The 22,742-nt window shown below is 39.6% G+C and overlaps 1 protein-coding gene across 1 annotated transcript in view; it reads left to right on the plus strand.

Moving 5' to 3' along the window:
- The window catches only part of LOC132575176 (cytochrome P450 7B1), a 157,152-nt gene that overhangs the window by 125,731 nt on the left and 8,679 nt on the right, over positions 1-22,742 (plus strand). Inside the window, exons 2-4 of the mRNA XM_060243702.1 lie at positions 3,641-3,774; positions 12,375-12,968; positions 13,424-13,630. Of these exons, the coding sequence (XP_060099685.1) occupies positions 3,641-3,774; positions 12,375-12,968; positions 13,424-13,630 (935 nt within the window). The remainder of the gene's footprint in view (positions 1-3,640; positions 3,775-12,374; positions 12,969-13,423; positions 13,631-22,742) is intronic.

Here is a 22,742-nt window from a genome sequence, read left to right on the forward strand (position 1 = left end):
TTGCATCAAAATTCTGTATTGAATAGGATTTTGCATTTAAGGGCATGTGAAATAAGAAGACAGTATAGAATATACCGAGTGGAGTGCGTTATACAACTTCAGTTGTGCAGTGAAACACTTCATTCATGTGCACATAGAGTCTACTATATTATTTTATTATTGATATATAGATGTCGTACTTTACCATCTCCGCTCAGCTGGCAGAGAGCCATAAGTCATTAAAATGACCTCCATCTTCCTAAGCAAAGCAAAGATAGAAATAAAGATGCATTTCCATTATCGTTATCAGCCTACTGCGGGTCAGTAAGCTGGACTGTTGTACAGTTGTGAAATACATGGGGCTTTGGTATAGTATTTAGCTGTATTAAGCTAAATACGTTAAGCATGTCTGAAGCAAACAGTGACCCCCTCACATCTCTGTGATGGCAAGATGTCTCCCTGATGTGATCTCACAGACTTGGAGCATTAAGTTAATTTCCTCCTGGATATCTGAGCGGAGTCCTTTCTACCCTGCGGAAAACCTGTGAAGAATACAGCTTTTGATCAAATGACAGTGCATGAAGGGAGAAACTGCATGCATTAAATTAGAATATGACAGACAGGCTATCTAAATATCTGTCACAATGTTACTTAAGCAATACAGTGTCCAGCTCTAAAAGTGAAAGCAGACCACCAAACCTAACAGCAAAACTATCCAAATAAGTTAGTAGCTAGAGGTTCGCTGTAGGCTGTGCATGGACTGCCATAATGGTTAAGAGATGCTTCCATGTAAGTTCCCTTTATTGTGTCATTTTGTGAATTAACCACTAGTAAGTGTATTGTATCCAAGGCACTTCATATTAACTCTCATATATTAGTTCAATAGAAACTGAGAAACGTCTTGTAATTTTTCAAGCCATGTCATATCTACAGTCTGTAGGCTACAGTTTTTTAGATTATTTTTTGCTGTCAAGTCATAGCTGATTTATGGGAATCCTGTGGAGGATTTCAAGGCAAGAGACATTCAGAAATGTTTTGCCATCTCCTGCCTCCTCATCCAGGCCCTGGATTTTCTTGGCGGTCTCTCATCCAAATATTAACCAGCACTAACCCGGCTTAGCTTCTGAAATCTGACCAGATTGAGCTAGGTCAGAATACCAAACTGTAAACTGTGTGATCTAGTGTCTAGATGGTTGGATCTGGAATAACCAGGTTTGAATCCTGTGCCTGCCAGTGAAGCTCAATGGGTGACCTTGGGCAAGGTACTCTATCAGCCTAATCTACCTCATAAGGGGTTTGTGCTTACCTTCTCATGTCTCACTATAGGTTGCAGGCAAAAGCTTCCCTAAAGCTATCAGCTGGCCAGTAAGGATGAGTAAAGAAAAGGGGATGTCAGGCTGGTGTCCAGCTGCTCCCTTAGTTCCACCCTGCCTGACTTATCAGTGGGTGCTTTTACACAGCAACTGTTTGCAAGTGGATTTTGCTATTCTTATACAGTAAAAATCCAGTTGCAACATTCATTATTTAGTGTGTATGAATGCACCCAGAGATTTTACTTACTGCACTTCATATGTTAATATGTTAGCTTTTATTCTTGCAGTCCGATTCCTTAGTACAAAATACAAATTCTTATTGGCTACTGCAGTCATACATACATACATTTTGATCAGATTTTAGTAGTTCCAGTATGCAGAATCATGGCTATTGTCATTTGAGGAAAGCATCCTTTTGCCTAAACAAAACACACAAAAGCTTCAATTTAAAGACACTGATTCCTTCAGAAATGGAATTTTATGTAATAAAAACTATTGGGAAATCCTGTGTTTTTTTTTTAATCTCTTCTATATTTCATGTGATGTCAAGACAGGGTTAATCCAGCCACATAAATTTCTGTGCCATGTATGGTGATAGTAAAGCTTGTGATCCCTTGAACTTTGATTAGATTTTAGATAGTAACTATATTTTGATTAATAATAATAATTTTTAATTTGTATCCCAGGCTCAGGGCGGCTCACATGGCATAACATAATGTGCTACATTTCAACAGTTAAAACAAGATGTATACAAAACAATTTACAAATCAAATATATATTATTATATTCCACTAAAACCAACTAATTAAAACCAACAGATTAGTTTGGTGTTAAAATCTCGGTGTTGTCCATCTTACAGTTGTTCCGTGGTGATGGCTTTCTTCTACAGTAAATTCCATATTAGGCAAAAGCCAGCTGGAAGAGGGTAGTCTTGCAGGCCTTGTGGAACTGGGTAAGACTCTGCAAGGCCCTCACCTCCTCTGGCAGCTGGTTCCACCAGTGGGGAGCTGTAAACGAGAAGTCCCTTTCCCTGGTGACTTTCAATTTGGCCTCCCTCGGCCCAGGGACTGCCAAAAGATTTTGAGAGCCAGATCGCAGTACCCTCTGGGGAATGTATGAGGAGAGACAGTCCCTAAGGTAGGCAGGTCCTTGACCATATAGGGCTTTAAAGGTGATAACCAGCACCTTGTAACAAATCCGGTACACTAATCACAATGAATTGTTCTATAGTACAGGTCACATTCCTAAATGGGGCTGCATTATCATAGTTTTAATTTTTTTTTAATTGTTTTAATCCTTTCTCTGAGGCTTGGTTTCTATTTGTATGTGTAAAATCAAATTCAAGAATCAAAGCAAGATTTTAACTGAAAGCAAACAAGATAGTTAAATATATTGGTATATATTCAGATCCATTAAAAAGCCTAATTTATGTGGTTTAGGCATGTTTAAATAGAAATATTATTGTCTTAATGTTATTTTTTTCAATGAACATACATAACATTACCTTGCTTAAAGAATCAAGGAATCTGTTAATATGTAACTGTACATTTAACAGCCTAGCGGCCAAGCAGGCAGGTCCAGGCCACCAGCTAAAGGCATTCTCAGCTACTTTGACATGCATGTAATCACAAGGGCTTCCAAGTCTAGGTCAGTTCCTTTGTTGCTTCTCTTTAACATGCTTCAGGATGTTCCTGACATTAAATTAGTGGGGAAACGTTGCAGATTTAAAACCACCATATGTGCACCAGCTTATCCAAAGAGCTTTTGATAAGGACTTCTGGCTTGGATCTAAACCTGCCTGTACCGAAACATTTCTGTGCTTAAGCACCAAAAGGAGGTTCCACCAGTTCCTGCTTCATTGCCTGCAAGCCACATTATTCCAGAAGGTCCCCTTATTCTGAGAGTAGCTTTTTGGAGGCACAGAGGGCTACAACAGAAAGGTGAAAACATATTCTGTGAACAGAGCTGTTTTCACAGTTCATTGGATCCAAGGCTCTGTATCTGATCAAAAGAATGCTAATAGGTTTGGATTCAGTGCAAAATTTCATCTTGCACTAGAGCTCTTGGGCAAGGAGAAATGCAAGAAAAAGAACCCTGGTGGCTGCTTATACAAAATCATATTTATTCTCCATGTGCATTTCTGCTTGTGCAAGATCCTACACAACCAATTCCAGGGCACTGCAATATATAAGCAAGAAAGTGCTAGATATTGCACAAAATCTTGTGCTAACAGAATTGCACTAAGTCCATTATGCTTCTGCTTGTACATCACTGAATCCAAGACATTGTGTTGGCATTGTTCATATATGAATTAACTATATTTTCTTTTTTGTTTTGTTTTATAGGAGATCAGGAGAGCCTCCATTAATCAATGGTTGGATTCCTTTCTTGGGAAAGGCCTTGGATTTCCGAGAAGATCCTTCCAAGTTTTTGCTGTCTTTACAACAAAAATATGGTGATCTTTTTACAGTGCATATTGCTGGTGAGAAATGTGTTATCTCATATGCTAGTAGGCAAAATTAAAATGATGATGTTCAGTCTATGATATTGTATGCATAAGAACTTGATAACTGCCTACCTAAGTTTGATCAAGATTCTTTTAGTCCAACATTCTATTTCCAAAAGCATGCCTCAAAATGTTCATAAACTAAGCACAGTAGTTATGTGTTTTCCCAGCTGATAGTCTGCAGAAACTGATATGTTGTATTTGTATATTATTGCATGTGAAACATTATGCACATCTTTATGAAAATCAATATTTATTAAGCAACATTATGCACATCATGTTGGGGAAGGGCCATGGCTGAAAAGCAGAGCATAAGATAAAGTCACCATTCTACAATTAGTAGTTTGGGACTAAAATATGGAAGAACCAGATTTGAATCCACACTCTTCTATGGAAGGTTACTGGGTAAACTTGGGTATCACTTACTGTCAGCTTGACCTACCTCACAGGGTGGTTGTTGGAAGGGTAAGATAGAAGAAGGAAGAATGATGTTGTAAGCTGCTTTAGGTCCACTTTGAAGAGAAAAGTGGGTATAAATAATAGCAGTAGTAGTAATAAAATTGCTTTGCATTCAGTAGGTTCCATGCTCATTCCCTGGCAACTACAGTTCAAAACAAAGATTAAAAAATATCAGGTCTTCTCTATCCATGCAGCAGAAAAAGGTGGTATAATCCTGAAGAGGTAGAAGGAGCTGTAGCTCTTCAGGCTGTAGGAAAGGAGTGATATGTTTGCAATGCTCCTCTATACAAAACTTCCTACGAACAAATAAATCAGCATGTATACGGAAAAATTTGTGCACAGTGTTAGTGTACTATTTATTAGGGATTATTAACTTGCACTTCAGAAAAGAAAATCCCTCATCTGCAGTTCAAAGTACTACAGTCCAGGTGGCTACCATTATCTTCTGCCACCTCGTTCCCACTTTATTCTGCTTCATATGTAGACCAGGTAGCAGGTGCTGGGAAATGTCTTTGCCTGCCTGAGACCTCAAATGCCAACCAGGATAGATGGCATTGCCCAAGGTGGATCAGTTGTCTGATTTGGAATACAGAGTGTTTGTATGCATTTCTGCTTACATATGAAGGCTGGATCCCAGTGTTATTTTGAGTACGCTAAAAGGTTTGTATTTACAGTATGTTTCTGTAACAGAGCACAGTCTGTGTTTAAAACTCAGAAGGAAGTAATAGAATATTTAAGAATAGCTGTGTGGTTGTGTATATACATATAGGTGTATTTGGATACATGGAGATGCAAGGGGTATGCAAGATATTTTGCATACCCATTGTACAAAATGTGAATAATGTCCACTCATTTTCAAAATAGATTCACAAAATCATATACAGAGCAAAACTATTGATTTACATCTAGTCTATGGCTAAGTGTTTTTCAAATACAGACCATTTCTGTCTGATTCTTTTTGTAGTGAAGTTGACAGTAGCACAGAAAAGTGACTGGCATATTAATCCATTGATACATTAGGATGAGAACACAGGAGCTTCTTCTCTAATAACACATAGTTCTAAACACACATGTTAATAAATGTAGACTAATGCAGACTGGTACCGTATAGTGATCTGCAGATTGTGTCTTAATTCTGCATATGGTACATGTGCACACAGCAGAGTTACAAAATCTTAGAGGACCTACTGCATGCATGGGGTGCAAAATAAGACAATGTACTTTCCTATTCCTTATAATGGGGGTTACAGTTAACAAGACTACTGTCAATAGCAGGATTTATAAACCCTAACTGTGCACAGGATTTGAGCTGTAAGTTTTATTGCACAATGAAGACAAAGTCTGCACCCAGCAAACAGGCATCCAGTAGCCCTTACTTTCAGACTGAAACATTCAGTTAGGTATCTTTCTATGAATATCTTTGCCCCTCCACTGAACTTTTTGGCATTTCCCAATATATTCTTAAGAGACTGACTCTGAATCATTGGTAATGACAAATTATGAAATAGCAAGTGAGAAATTCATTTTAAGAAAGTCCTTCCTTTCTTATTCTTCCAAGTGCAGAATCTTATTCTAAATATAGGCAAATTAGGACAGTAAATGTTACATCAGTTTCAACACAATATAGGCATATTATCCTAACAAAGACATAAAAATAATATCAGAAATTTTTATAGTATACAAAAAGGGTAACCACTGTCAAGTGGTCAACTTTTTTGTGTTATGTTAAAGGCATGGGTACTATTATTTTCATTTTTCTGTTAAGGTAATCATGGTATGCACAACACTAAAAAGGGACAGGGTTTATTTATAACTCAAATTTCACCTTTTCACCTACTGCTATGAACCAGGAGAATGGACTGAGTTATAGATAGCATTATTTCTTATTTTGGCATGCTAAATTGTTTATGTCTTCATGACAAACTTTTAATCTCCCCATTTTTGTTGATACTGAAGGTATTGAATTTTGAACATTCATAAAGGAGAAAATGTAGCGAAACCCTGTGCTATAAGAACCACTGTACATCATTACATTTATTGCTATGAAGGGCATTTTATGATGTCTCTACAGGGACAGAATTGATGTTGTGTACAGAGCTTAAAATATCCTCAGCACTGCTCTTTATGTGTGCACACATATACTATCATTACTTTTTCTCTTTGGTTTGTGGCCAAAAATTCTGTCAAAAAAATCTGCCAATATATATTGTTTTAATTATTGGTTCTTGGAGTAGTTCATTTGGAAAATGCAGAACGATGCTTGGAGTTTCTGGCATTGCCCTGAACCGGTAACAAGATTTCACTGATTGTACTTTCCCATGTGATGAGCAAATGATTGTCATTCTGAAAAGTCTTAAGGGACGTGGATGTCATCTTAATAAAGAAATTAAAAAGCACATCTTTCTATGAGAAACAATGTAAATTCCTGACCTGTCGCAGAAAATAGTTCTCTAATTGGTTTTGTGTGGTGGTGCAGCAGAATCGTTTTCTCTGAACGTCATTCCAGCGAATCGCTACTGTACATCATTGTCAGCAGTTCAGCAAAATCTTCCTAATAAGAGCACTATTACATAAATGGCATTGCCTTCCTCCCTCTTCCCCCTCCCAAATAGTTATTTCTATATGATATGACTTCAAAACCCAACCTGTACTGCTTGATTTTCCTAGGCCAACAGCATTGTGAATTCTGAAAAATTGTTTTGTTGTTTCTAGCAAGGCCAGGCTGGCTTCTTTGCAAACATTCTGAAGTATTTCAAATGGTTACCACTCCCAGTGATAACAGAAACAACCAAATGTCCTATAGCTCTTGAAAGACTGTAACACTATTGTGCCATAAGCTTACATATGCTAGACCCCTTTTTGTCAGTATTTACAGTGCATATTGTATGAAAAGCTAGTCCTTTCATTATCTCTTTAACAAACAAGACCCTTATTCTAACTTGAAACAAATAGTACTCAAATACAGATTGTGTATTTTGTACTGCAGCCATAGATTTCAGGGCCCCAGCATCACGACCTGGTTTGTGACAATGTGCCACTTCTACAGACATTCTAATCATCTCTTTGCTGGTGCAGTAATCTGTCATGCTGCAATTCATAAGCCAGTTAAGAGAAGACAAATTAATATAAATCACTTTACACTCTTGTCTTCCACAGGAATTTGAAAGTAAATCCCAGTGGTTTCACTGTGATTTACTTCCAGGTCAATATGTGTTAATGTACTAGCTGCTTCCAGGACTCTTAGGTTGTCTTGTAGTCAGTATTTTCAGTATCTATCAACCTGCAATGCAAAGTGATCATAGAATCATAGAGTTAGAAGGGACTTCCAGGGTCATCTAATCCAACTTTCTGCACAATGCAGGAAATTCAAAAGTACCTCCCCTCACCCCAGTTACGCCTGCTCCAAGCCCAGAAGATGGCAAAAAAACAAACTCCCAGGATCCCTGGCCAAACTGGCCTGGAAAAAAAAATGCTGCCTGATCCTAGACTGCAGCTCCCTTCCCTCATATTCTGTTCTGTTTTTGCCATGTTGAGCACCTTTCTCCCTCACAGGAGAAGACTAAGGAAAAGTAAGAATTGAGCAGTTCTGCCCCCTCTTCATCACCTGTTACAGTTTCACTCTTCTGAACCAAACAAGAAGCCTACCACATCCTTTTTTTTTCTTACCTTGAACATAAGAAAAGAACCCTTTGTTGTTGTTTTTAGCATTTCTTGCTAGCCTGAGCTCATACTGAGATTTAGCTCTCCTAACTTTCTCTCTACAAGCACTGGTTGTTTGTTTATATTCATCACTGGTTATAAGGCTCTCCTTCAATTTCCTAAATGAGTCTTTTTTATTTCTCAAGTCTTTAGAGAGCTGTTTATGGAACCACCTTGGCTTCTTAAGGCTCCTCCCATTTTCCCTTCTCATAGGAATAGTTTGTGATTGTGCCTTCAATATTTCACTTTAAGGAACTCCCACCCCTCTTGAACTCCCTTCTCCTTAAGTATTTCTGACTATGAGATTCCACCAAGCATAACTTTTAAGTCTGTAAAAATTTGCTTTCCTGAAGTCCAACCTATATGTCTGACTACATACAGCTTTTCTCTTCCCCAGGACTGTAAATTCCAAAATCACATGGTCACTACTACCCAAGGTGCCCATTACTTTCACTTCATCAACTAGTTCTTCCTTGTTGATGAGAATCAAGTCCAAAATAGCAGATCCCTTGTCTTCCTCTCCACTTTTTGGGAAATGAAGCTGTTAGACAAGTCAGGAATTTATTTGACCTTTCATTTTTAGCAGAGTTGGGCTTTCAACAGATACCTCAGTAATTGAAATCTCCCATGACCACTGTGTCCCATCTCTTTGAGAACTTTATAATCTGTTCTAGGAGTGTCTCATCCAAGTCCTCTGCCTGGCTTGGTGGTCTACAGCAGACCCCCACTATAATATCACTGTTATTTCTTACTTCTTTTGTTTTTACCCAGTGACTCTCAATTGAACTTTCACACTCAGATTCATGTGTTTCCTCACAAACATATATATCTCCTTTACATATAACACAACTCCTCTGTCCTTCCTTCTTTTCTGTCCCTTTTAAGTAAGTTGTATCCCCCAATCCAAATATGCCAGTTGTGAGTGTCTTCTCATCAAGTATCAGTAATGCCTATTATGTCATAGTCCCCTTTCTATATTAGGACTTCTGGTTCCTCCTGCTCATTTCCCATACTCTTGCGCACATTAATGTAGAGACATTGGAATCCATGTTTTATGCTCCTTAAGGTTTTCATTTCTGTACTTGCCTGCAAGTTAATGGTACCTAGCATACATGGCACTCCCAACAAAACCTGAGCATTATTACCCCAGTTATTGGCATTGTACTAGGCTTTGAATTTTTGTCTCACTCTCCCATATGATTTGGTTTAAAGCCCTCCTTATTAGGTTTGCAAGGTTCTTACCAAACACATTATTTCTTACCTTCGTGATGTGCAAACCATCTCCCAATAGAAGAACTTCATCCCAAAAGCACAATCCATCGTCCAAAAATCCCAGCTTTTTCTGATTATAGCGTCTGTATAGCCAGTCATTTATTTGCATTATTTTTCTTTCCCTTCCTAAGCCATGGCCTTCAACAGGAAAAACTGATGGAAACACAATCTGTGCTCCCAGGTCCTTCACCTTATTCAGAACCACATAGCCTCTTGTAATATGTTCTGCGCTGTGCCAGGCAGTATCATTTATTCCCACATGGATCAGCAAGAAAGGATAATAATCATTGGGCTTGATGAGTCTTCCTATCCTTTCAGTCATGTCCTGAATGCACACACCCGGTAGACAGTATACCTCTCAAGACGACAAGTCCAGTCGGTACACTTTAGGCTCTACCCCTCTAAGTATGGAATCCTCAATTGCCAGCATATGCCTTCTCCTAAACTGGAGAGCAGAAGCTTGAGTCCTCTCCTTCACAGGGGCCTGGGAAATTTCCTTCAAGCTTTGTGGAGACTGGGGAAGTACTCCTTGTTCCAGTGTTCCAGAATCAATATCTATGGAAAGATCCTGGAACCAATTGCTTAGCAACAGAGGCTCAGAGTGTCTCCTGATTGTCCTGCTTCTATGGGTTATCTTTTTCCATGCACCCTTCTCCTGTGTTGGGTGCTCCCCCATTTGCCAAGGTACCTTTTACTCTCTTCCTCTTGCTCTCTCAAGTGGACTTCATTGGTTCTGTCCATGAAATCTTCACCTTCCCTTATAAACTGGGGTGTGGAAAAGTCCCTGTATCCAGGGCCACATCTAGAGGGGAGCAGAGAGGGCACTTGTCCTGGGCACTGCTGGGGTGGGGGACGCCAAATTAGTTGTGAAGGCCATTCTATTCTGTGGGTCCATAAGATAGAATGGGCCCATACAGGGGTGTCATTTTTTTAATTTTACCCCCTCCTCCAAAAACTAGATCTGGTCCTGCCTGTATTTTCTACTCCTGAATGATCAGAAGCATTCTTAACAGGGATTGTGACAGAAGTCAGCAGACTGGGGCAGAAAAGCAGTGTTGTCAGTAAATAGGGTGGGGTGGCGGAGGAGAATCTACTGCTTTTGTCTTCGTGAATTTTGTTTTCTTACTCTTTTTCATGCAGTTAAACAGAAAAGTTCATAACAAGTTCATAATGAAAAAATCCTGTTTGCCATAAGTCTGTTGTTTGTAATTTGCTGAGCACGCTTTCCTCTTGTGTGCCATTCTAGTATATAGTCCAAATAAAGGTAATTGGCAAACAAACCTTCTTAGATGAAATTATGTTGTAATTTCAAAAAAGAAAAAAGTGGAACCGGTTTCAGTTGATCCATCCTTCATCAGCCAAAAATTAACCGTGCAACATCTCATGACTTCTTGCCAGAATTCTTAAACAAAGTTACACATTAATGGAAGCACCAGTTCTATTCCATTCTGGGACTAACATTCCATCATTTTGTTGCTGGTATATGTTTCTTAAAACTGATCCATGCACACTTACATAAGAGTATTAAACTCAATGGAATTTACTCTCAAGAAGACACACGGGATTGTGCTGAATTTTTTTTCTTTTTTAAAAGATTTTAAATAATGAGTGTTTACTCAGGTATGTATGCAGGTAATATTTGCTGTATTAGAATTATGTACATACTGCATTGTTAAGGCTTTCACTTCTTTCATTGTGTTGATTTTGAGTTTGAAAACACAATGACTTTGCAAAGTAAGGCTTGCTTTTGGCAGCCATCAACCAAAAATCATCAGATAAATAGAAGTGTTGATGTCTGACACCTTCATTGCCTGGAATGTTCTGAGCAAGGCTCTATTTTTTAAATCTGATTCTATAAAATGAGTGTGCTTAAAGGCACTCTGAGAGCAGAAACAAATCCAGTAGAATTCTAGGCTAGTATAGTTTGTGGGCTTATGTCAGACTTTTTAGTATCTTCGTCCTAAACTATGTATTCAGAGTAAGGGTAATTGTAGACAAGTTATCCATGTCTGAAGGATGGCTTGCTTTGAATTATGTTGATATTTAAACGTATAAAAATTGGGAAATGCTTTTCAAAATGTTGGAGTGAAGTTCACAAAGAAAGAAGCTCATATTTTTCATCTGAAAATAGCAGATGGTGGCCAGATGGTTTAAATTAATATTAATTAATTTTTAAAGAAATCTTAAATTGTTTACCCTGAGTGCTCAAAGTTGGGATGCTAGCTGACATCTTCGGGTTAATAGCATTCAAAATCAGCTTGTTAAATACCAGAGCAGAATGTAGTATTTTCAGTCTTTTGGTCACAACTTTGATGCCTGCAATGAAAAGTGCCTTCAGGATGATCTCATTGTAAAAGATTGGGATGAAGCCAGGAAATAAATTCAGTCAAAAATAGTCTAAACAGTTTGGGGCAAAACTTGAAGATAGTTCTCTCTTATTGGCAGTGCTTTTGATGGGATCTGAACAGCCGGCATCATTGGTAGGAGAAGATATATGGGAGTTATATTATTTGTAATGGTTTAATTCATGCCTGTAAGCAACCTTGGGCCAGGAAAAAAGGCAGGACACAGATACCTACAAACTTGAAATTTGTGTAACATATTTGGAAGAGTGTTGGGGCATAAATTATATCTTTTGCTTAAACATGCATTACTCAGTTTGGGACACAACCCTTCATTCTTATGCTGCTTGACATCATTTGGTGCAATCCATGTTACAAATAAATCTGAAAATGCAAATTGGGTTATTTTCATTTTAGAGTATTGGGCATAACTTGCAGCTGAATGACTGCAAAATATTTCACTTCCCGCAGTTAGCAAGATAATGTGATTTGCACCAGGCACACAAGATTTCCAATGTGGAGTTAACCATTAGGAAAATAACAGTTGACTTAAATGGCTCTTTCACGATACCGTGGTATAGTGGGTAGAACATCATACTAGGACTGCAAAATTCTGTGGTCAAATCCTAGTTCTGTCATGTGGCCCATCATCTCTCAACCCATCCCATCCCATGAGTTTGTCATCAGGATAAAATGAGAAGGAGGACCACATGTGTCACCTGACCGTTTTGAGGAAAAGGTGGAATAAGAATCAAATGAATTAAAAGCCATACTGAGTTTAACCACTTTTTTTTCCTCCTTCAGGCAGATATATTACATTCATAATGGACCCACTGCTGTATAGTTCTATGACCAAAAACAGCAAGTATCTGGAATTTCAAGAATTTGCTGATTCCTTAGCATCTCGAGTATTTGACTATCCATCTGTATTAAAGGGGGATTTTCCAGGCCTAAATGAAAATGTGCATAGGAATTACCAGTTCCTTCTAGGCAAGCCATTGGATGCACTCTCCGACAACATGATGATGAACCTCCAGTGGATATTTAATACACAGTTTTCTCAAGCAACAGATTGGAAAGTGGGAAAACTATACAAGTTTTGCTGCTCTGTAATGTTCAAAGCCAGTTTTATAACACTATATGGAAGACATCCTAGTGCAGATGGCCACATTATTGGTGCAATTGAAGAAAAATTTACCAAGTTTGATGCCAACTTTTCCTATTTAGCTGCGAACATTCCAATTGAATTGTTAGGAGCCACCAAGAGGATCCGGAAAGAACTCATTGATGTATTTTTACCTACCAACACTGCAAATTGGCTGGAAGTTTCTGAACTGATTGAAGCCAGAAAAGAGATGTTTGAGAGATATGAGGTACTCAGAGATTACGACAAAGCAGGTAGCAAACTTTTGAATGATTGCTTGTCTAGAATCAGATAATTTACTAGAGACCTTTGAAATAAAATGGCAAAATGGCGACCTTGAACATTTTTAATGTTTTTTCTAATTGGCTAATGATAAAATGTTTTACTCTGAAACAACCCTGTATGATAATTGATTTTCTCTCTCTTTTTTTGGCTGAGGTGGTAAAACAAGATATTTAATGGTGATAATGAGAGAAATTATAACTGAGCAGCATTTCCTCCCCTTATTTCGCCCCCACCCCCACCCTGAAATTACATTTCAAACTATTCTCATTAAGCAGAAAATTAGACTTCAGAAGCCTATTGGTCCTCATTAGCATTCACTGATCCTTGGCTGGGGCTGTGTCCTAACATCTTTTAATTAGCACACTGCAAATCTAATCAGTGTAATAAACGCTATTAATCTTCCTTTTCACTTATTTTCTCCCAGCACATCATTTTGCCTTCATGTGGGCCTCTGTGGGAAACACGATTCCAGCTACATTCTGGGCCGTGTATTATCTTCTGTTGCACCCAGAAGCTCTTGCAATGGTGCGTGACGAAATTGACCATTTGCTGCAGTCAACAGGTCAAGAGAGAGGGCCTGGATGCAACATCCGCCTCACCAGAGAACAATTGGACAACCTGGTCTACCTAGGTAATTTATTTTATCCCTCCTGAAGAAAAGTAGGTATCTCCCTGTAAACTCAGTTTATCACTCATTCTATTTAGTGAGAAGGTGGAGAACGCAGCTGCTTAATTGACATAATAACAACCATTTACATCAATTATAAATTATGTAGTTTATAGCTGGAGATACTCTCACTGCATGTAAACATAAAAAGCCCAGGTAATTAACTAGGTAAGGTATGCAAAAGGCTGAATCAAAGCTTTGCAGTTATTTACAAAAAGTTTATGCCTATTAAGTTTGATTCTGAACATCTGCTGAAGTGGTAATGCATTCCAAATACGTTCATGCAATAGAAAATTGAAAGAAAAGTAGTTTAAAAAATCAATTTACCCTCAAAATATAATTACACTTTACAGTGATAGCTTTCATTCTTTTAACAGCTGAAAGAAAGTTTGCTTCCTAATCTACTACTTAAGCCCAGAGATGCAAGTTAAAATATTTCTTTATACCTCAAAAGTGTATGTGGAATGTTAGGGAGGAATCTGGCCCCCGTCCTGAAAATATTTGCTTGGAAGAATAAGTAGAATATTTTTCTTGATAAACTAACTTTAGGGGGTTAATCTGATTTTACTTATTAGAAAATTAGGAGTACTTATGAGGAAATGAGAGCAATAAAATTGTCATAAGGATGTGTGGTACAGACCTCTTACAAATTGTGTGGGGTGTGGTAAATTGCTTTTTTGAAGATCTGCTATGTTAAAATGTCCCCACAAGTGGAAAAAGTAACACATAACAAAGAAAACTAGTGCATTTTTCCTGATAAGTAAACTTTCAGTATGCTGTGAGATTTTACTTTTAAAAAAGCAATCCCTTGCATGCATTCTGAAACAGTACAGCACCATGAGGACTGTATCATGTCACATTTGTGATTATTTGAACTGATTCAGAATTCCACTTCTTTCAATTAATTATATGTAAGAAGCTTAACAATGTGCCCAAGTTCAAGTGCCCAAGTATATTTCAGGAACTTTCATAGGGTGTACCGAGCAATAGTCTCTCCATGCAGTCCCAAAAAAAGAATTAGATCCCACCATCTGTTATGCTAGCATCCAGCACAAAGAGCCGTGTCTTGACTTCCTGTCATGGTGGTAAGTACCACCGCTAGTAGGGGTGCAGTTCCTGAACATCTATTGTCTACATGATGCATAGATGCTTATAAATGTGTAAGGTAGCCCATAAGATCCAATTCTAGAGAAAAGGAGCACATAACTCTTTGATGACTTAGCAATACATGACTCCCATATTATTGTGCCACCACAGAATGTAGCCCATTTGATATTGGTCTTTCTGTGTCTCTTCAGTTAAGAAAGGATTTGTCCACATCAACATGTTTTTAAACATCATTTGTATGTGTTCTAAAACAAATTCAAGTGATTTGTGTTTCTTCAATAAGTTTTGATCCAATGTAGTATTTTTATCTAAAACTAGGGCTTTTTTGTAGAAAAAGCACAGCAGGAACTCCTTTGCATATTAGGCCACACCCCCTGACACCAAGCCAGCCAGAATTGCATTCCTGCTAAAAAAACAAAGCCCAGTTTAAAACGCTGGATGTTATAAAGCTTTAATTATTCCCTTTTTAAAAAGCCCATTGTTTTCATTTTTAGAAATGGTGAAAAAATGCTATTCAGAATAGTAGCATACTATATCAGTTGCTAACAAAAAAATCATAATTTGTATATTTTTTGTAAAATCATTTTATGCAAAATCTCATAGATATATAGAGACCTTTTAGCAAGAGGTGATATGAAGTGCTAATAGCATAATTTTAATATGATTATTTTATAGAGAAGTTGAGAGGAAGCAGTTAATTGCACAGGAAAATTCTTTGTAGGCAGATAAAATTTATTATTTGGATAAGAATATTCATTCTTATTTTGTATTTTAAAATGTAATGTGGAGTGAGCACATGACAAAGACATTTAGCCTCCAACCATAAGAGAATATCACACAAACCCTGTAAATTGTTGAATACATAATAATAATAATAATAATAATAATAATAATAATAATAATAATAATAATAATAATAATAATATTTTATTTATATCCCGCCCTCCCCGCCGAAGCAGGCTCAGGGCGGCTAACAGGACATGGTATATACCATGATTATTATACAAAGCAATTGTAAAATACGGTTAATAAATACATTTAAAAACAGTTACATAAAATTTTTAAAACTACAATAAGTTAAAGGTGCTACATTCAGTAAGGTATATTCCAATGGCTAGATGTCGCTAATAATAATAAATTTTTTTATTATTTTATAAATAGAGTATGTTCAAAAACTTTAACATTATTGTAGCTCTTTTAGACATATTTCTTAACATTAGACAGTACAGGTTGATGACGAAATCAAGTTAGTTTTGATTGTCCATTTGGTATTTTTCCCACCCATGCAGTACTTCCATATTACAAGGGGCCTTTGCTTACATGTAAAAGACATCATCTAAAGATTTAATACCAGGCTTCCCACACAGTTGGCGAGCATAAAGACAGTTGTCCAGAGTTGCCATGGCACCCACAGGTGTCATGTTTGGGACCCCAGTGTACATAATATGTATAATGGAAGCTGGTCACAACATATTTTCTTGGAGGTAGTGGCATTATTAGGCTGGCAAGAATGCAATGACCTTAACCTTAGAATTAAAAATGCAAATTTCAGGAAAATAATACATCACCAAGGCTTCTGTGTTTGAGGAATCTTCATAATAATAATAATAGAGTCAACTTTTTGTTGCTATGTGATTTACAAAGAAAGTGATTACCTATAAATTCAACTCACATTAAAGTTGGGAAGTTTCTTGAGATCTGGGGGGTGGGGCCTAGAGAGGGCTGGGTTTAGAGAGGAGAGGGACCTGGACAGGTTTAATGCCACTCTTGAAAGCAGCCATTTTTCTCCAGAGGAACTGATCTCTGTTGTCAGCTGTAATTCCAGGAAGTCTCCAGGTTCCGCCTTGTGGTTGACACAACTCTGTTACCCACTGAAGTTTTAAGTGGAGTTTTAAGTAAAAAACTTATATGCAAGGATTGTTTGTTGCTTTTAATGACTGCCACAGGGAAGCAAAGGGTAAAACAATGATAGTTTACATTAACATTGATCATTTTTCTCCCATTGGTTGTTGATTATTCTTGTCTTGGAATGCTGCTGAATTCTGTGCAATTGTATCAAAGGGACATTGTTTCCAAACCCAGTTTCATTTCATCAAGATATAATTTAATTTAATTTAATTTTTAGATTTATATCCTGCCCTATCCCACAAGCAGGCTCAGAGTGGCTTACAACAAAATTCAATACAATTACAAATAAGTATAAAACATCATAAAAACATACAGCTTAAAAGTCTGAGGGTAAAACAACATACCAGAAACAAGTTTATGAAGGCATGGCCACACAGCAGCGTATAGGCCAACATCTGGCAGCATAACATAGTCACAGTTATGGTAAAAATAATACGGAGTTTAGTTGGTAACAAGACGACACCCACTGGATCAGTTAAAAGCCTGGTGGAAGAGCTCTGTTGTGCAGGCCCTGTGAAACTTTGGTGAGTTCCACAGGGCCTGGATCTCTAGTGGGAACTCATTCCACCAGGTAGGGTCCCAGACTGAGAAGGCCCTGGCCTTAGAAGGCACTGCACGATCCACAACTTGCGATCTGGACCCATGTCCCTCCTGGCTAATTAAGGCCTGCCAGGAGGAACTAAGGTGTCCTATACGGGACATCATAAATCGATCCTTTTCAGAGGGTACTTTTCCAACACCCCTGAAAGAGGCAGTGGTCCGCCCTCTCCTGAAAAAAGCTACATCAGACCCGGCCGAATTGCCACATTACCGACCGGTCTCAAATTTGCCCTTTTTGGGCAAAATTATCGAGAGGGCTGTGGCGTTGCAGTTACAGGATTTTTTAGAGGACGCTTCCGTCCTGGACCCGTGCCAGTCCGGCTTTCGCCCGGGCCATGGGACAGAAACAGTCTTGGTCGCCCTCATGGATGACCTCCGGCGGCAACTGGACCGAGGCGGCTCGGCAGTATTGCTACTGCTTGACCTATCGGCTGCGTTCGATATGGTCGATCATCGGCTGCTGTCCCGCCGCCTCGCCGACGCAGGAATTCGGGGGCTAGCCTTACAGTGGCTCTCCTCCTTCCTTGAAGGTCGGGGATAAAGGGTGGCAATTGGGGGGGAGCTGTCCCAGAGACACCCACTTCACTGTGGGGTGCCTCAGGGGGCAGTTCTCTCCCCGATGTTGTTCAACATCTTTATGCGCCCCCTTGCCCAGATTGCACGGAGGTACGGGCTTGGCTGTCATCAGTACGCTGATGATACCCAGCTCTATCTATTGATGGACGACCGGACTGGTGATGTCCCTATAAATCTGGACCGAGTGTTACAAGCCGTGGCTGACTGGCTCAGGCTGAGTGGGCTGAAGTTGAACCCGATGAAGACTGAGGTCCTTTGCGTGGGCCGCGGCGGACCAGGAGGGGAGATCACCCTACCAGCTTTTGATGGTGCGCCACTGATACCAGTGCGCAGAGTCAAAAGCCTGGGAGTGCTACTGGAATCCTCTTTATCAATGGAGGCCCAGATAGCTGCCACTGCTAGAGCCGCCTTCTTCCACCTCAAGAGGGCGAGGCAGTTGGCTCCCTTCTTGGAACGCGGCGACCTAGCAACTGTGATCCATGCAACGGTCACCTCGAGATTAGACTACTGCAATGCCCTCTACATGGGGCTGCCCTTATACCGAACACGGAAACTCCAGGTAGTGCAGAACACGGCGGCCAGGCTGCTGGTGGGACTACCTCGGTGGGAACACGTGCAGCCTGGGCTGCGGGACCTGCACTGGCTGCCGGTTATGTACCGTGTTCGCTATAAGGTGCTGGTTATTACCTTTAAAGCCCTATATGGCCGAGGACCTGCCTACCTTAGGAACCACCTCTCCCCATATGTCCCCCAGAGAGCACTGAGATCTAGCTCTCAAAATCTTTTAAAAATCCCTAGGCCAAGAGAAGCTAGACTGAAGACAACCAGGGAGCAAGCTTTTTCAGCAATGGCCCCTCGATGGTGGAATCAACTTCCAGAGACAATGCGAGCCCTGCGAGACCTGAATCAATTCCGCAGGGCTTGCAAAACTTTTCTCTTCCAGCTTGCTTTTAAGATAGAACCTGGCTAAATTGAAATTGGAACTGACCTGTAACCATCTAGCCATCTTATGTATGATTGTGACCTATAGCACCTTATAGTACTTGTTTTATTATTTTAATTAATTTATGTAATTGAATTGTATTTTAAAATTCTTGTTTACATTGTATTTTATCTAAATCATGGTTTCCATGTCTGTGAGCCGCCCTGAGCCTGCCTTTGGCGGGGGAGGGCGGGATATAAAAATAAACTTACTTTACTTACTTATTGAAGCCAACCAGATGTCCTTAGGACCAGGGACCACAAGATGTTGTGCAGCAGATCTCAGAACCTGTTGGGGTTCATATGGAGGGAGGCGGTCCTGAAGATATGCCAGCCCCTGGCCATATATGGTCTTAAAGATAAGGACCAACACCTTGAAGCAGATTTGGTACTCAAGAGGTAGCCGGTGCAGCTTGTGCCGCACTGGGTGGCACCACGCCCACACAGGCATTGAAGTCAACAACTGTGTCGCTGAGTTCTGCACCTGCTGGAGTTTCTGGAGCAGGATCATGTAGAGAGAGTTACAGTAGTCTGATCTGGAAGTGACCATTGTATGAATCACTGTGGCCAGATCGTGGGAGGCGAGATAGGGGACCAACTGCCAAGCCCTCCTCAGGTGGAAAAAACTAGTCTTTGTAGTGGAAGCAACCTGGGCCTCCATGGACAAAGAGGCATCCAGAAATACCCCCAAACTCTTCACCTCTGTCGATGGCACCAGTTGGGTACCATTGAAGGCTGGGGGCCTGATCCCGACTCCTGCTCCCCCACAGCCCAGGCCCAGAATTTCCATCTTTAACTATATAGATCAGGGGAGGCCAACGGTAACTTTCCAGATTGGCCATTCTGGCTGGGGCTGATGGGAGTTGTAGCCAAAAAACATCTGGAGAGCTACTGTTGGCCACCCCTGATATAGATATAGCATGTAGTAATAATAAATATATATCTATATCTATCTATCTATCTATCTATCTATCTATCTATCTATCTATCTATCTATCTATCTATCTATCTATCTATTTATCGGATGCAGTAATAATAAATAATGGCGATGCAAAGGAATATCAGGATGAGCTCCATAGTCAATTGAAGATGCACTTGTTTATTATTTATAAGGTTTTTTTCACATTTATATGAACAAACATCAGGACTGTAGAGTGATAAGGAGGCACAATTATCAAGATAAATTGTGAAAATGTGGAAGGGAAGACCTAGTCAGGTCTCAACTAGCTTGAGCAATGCTGGCCACTTCTGACCTGATTTTTCTCCTGCAGTCCTATCTTTTACATCCAATTTCCTCCTTAATGGTCAAATATAAAGTTTCTTCTTTCTAGACTTCCAGAAGTGCTCAGTGCTTCGCAAGTCCAAAGGCTTTTATTATTCATAGTCTTTGACTGGACTAACTGCCCACTTTGGGGCAGAAGTCCCCAATCAGGATGCAATTTGCCAAAATGATTTCCTTATTGGGTTTACGTAGTAGGTTTCTTACAGGACCTCTACATCTCCAATAATTATGGTTTGTAAGATCTAATCTAATAATCTGACTAGAGTCCAACATACTCACAGGCCATTCTCTCTTTTTAGTATAAATTCTAATCTGTGGTATATGCTCAGTTGTCTTTAGGATTGCAAGTCAGTTAGGATCAGTCTTCATATTATGGTTAAGATGTGATTTATCAGCATAAGACGCAGACCTGTGTGCAGAACTGCATATAATATTTTTTGTGTTGCTGAAAATGCTGTTAATGGGTTTGTTTGTTTGTTTTTTAAAAGATGGAAATTCTGGGGGGCTGAAGATTGTAATGGCACTGGGTCCAAATTTGGTTTGAAGGCAGAGTTTTAACTATAGATATTGCTAAGAGTGTGATTGGTACAAGGGGAAATAGCTGAAATTCTGTCTGGAAGTTTTCAGACAATTTAAAAGTGCCTCTGGTATTCAACAACTGATGCAGTATTGTGTATGTAATGCTGTCAGCCTTGAAGGAGAAAACACCATTCCCAAATAATTTAATAACTTATTTTTTCTACCATATACTCTGATACTTAAATATTCCTATTATCTGCTAAATGCTTATTATAACGTTAACAATCCATTATGTGCAGTAAGTTTTTTATTAAACGGTTACAGACAAAGATCATGTTTAATTAAAATTAACTTGCTTATGAAAGCCAAATGCACTAATGATTCACAATGACCTTTTATTACCTGCAATCCCTTGTTTTGGCTGGATGATTGACAGCTTGCTGTTTGGCTACCGTGTTGTATTTCAGCTGACAAGACTTTTCATTTTAACTCAATTTGCCTGCCTATCACAAGCTGGTGGCAGGCCAGGCTCAAGCCGCCCAGCTTTGCCTCGGCAGCTTGCTCTATTTCTCATTAGTACGTATTTATTCAGTGGAAATTGGAAGACGAATGCTTGAAGGCATGTGAACTAAGTATAGCAAATTAGGTTTAAAGACTGAATATTTATAAGTATATTGAAACGGCTTCGACTTTTTAAAAAAGGATCTGGGATGAATTGAAAGCCAAGGATATAAGAGAAAAGTGGGTGGATTCTAAAAATAACAATACTATGGGCTGTCTGTCTTTCTCTTTCTCTCTGTACATAGCAAATATGTCAACTTTTCTGTCAGCCCCTTTTTGTGCAGGGAAGTTTCAGCATCTCATGTGTGCAAGAAGGGGGGAAAAATGAGGGTCATGTTCATTTGCTGCTTGGTTATCCCTTGGTATGCTTTAAATTGCCTTGTTTGTTCGGCACTAGCACAGAAACAGATGTTGCTGTACCGTGCTGGATAATTTACTGTACCTCGTGGTGCAGAATGGAAGGCCTCCCAAGCTACCCAGCTGGTCTGACAGGAGCATACTGACTTGTGCCTACTGAAGTATGACAACGGCAAGTACAGACTGCTGTTTTATCATGCACTTGTCATTCTTCTCAGCATAGATGTCCAGCTTTTATACAGGGACTACATTTGGAGTGGGGTGGGGAAATGTCTTTTTGTTTATTTGCTTTATTGGTAAACTGCTGTAGACCCACACAGACTCCACCTTCCTTTGTTGATCATAACATGACTCATTACTTTTGTCATCCAAGGATTATCAGCATGATTGCTCAGAGCTAGAGCCAAGCTTGCCTTCCCCCACCTAACTGGTATTGGAAGGTAAAACAGATTTGTCATTTATGATCTGACCACTAAGCCACACTTTGAGCTCCATTATTGTGATTAACTTCTGCATAAGATCCGCTTGCCCAATTGTCATTTGGAATACCGCAGCAGGCACAGGCTGCCATGCTTGCTGGGAAAAAAAAATCAGCCAATCTAATGTGACTGTGTTGCTCATGCTATTCGGTGTAAACCTGCCATCTCAGCAGCTGTACTTCCCTGATTATATTTGCTTGCTTTCTTGCTGCTGTTGCGTATTCCTCCCTCCCGCCCTCCCCATTTGGTACATTTGGAGCATGGCGGCATCACATATGTCAGCTACCATTTCAACACTGGACACTCAATGGTGTTATCGGCTTCATTTTGCCAAGGCGGGAGACAGCCTACGAGTGGAGTCTGGACCTTTCCTTTGTACCGTGTAAAGTTTTTGTTGCCAGAGCACTGCCAGTTGAAATCTATCGTGTCAGGTGCCTTGTGGCTATCCGCAGTAGAGGCCATATTCTGGAACCAGAGTTCTTTTCTGGCTTCGTCACCAACAAGACGATTTGACTCTGCCTGATTATAGTAACGAAGGCAGTCCAAAAGAATATGCACAGCCTCACAGTACGTCACATTGAATCACGGTGCTGGCCACACAGAACTGACCGCAGCCTCATTTCTTTAGACAAATGCACGCTTAAGGAAAAAACTCCTGCGAGAAAGCATCCAAGGCCACTGTATTTGCTATGCACGCTGCAGCAGA

The sequence above is a fragment of the Heteronotia binoei genome, chromosome 7 (assembly GCF_032191835.1).
Source record: "Heteronotia binoei isolate CCM8104 ecotype False Entrance Well chromosome 7, APGP_CSIRO_Hbin_v1, whole genome shotgun sequence".
Classification (NCBI taxonomy): Eukaryota; Metazoa; Chordata; class Lepidosauria; order Squamata; family Gekkonidae; genus Heteronotia; species Heteronotia binoei.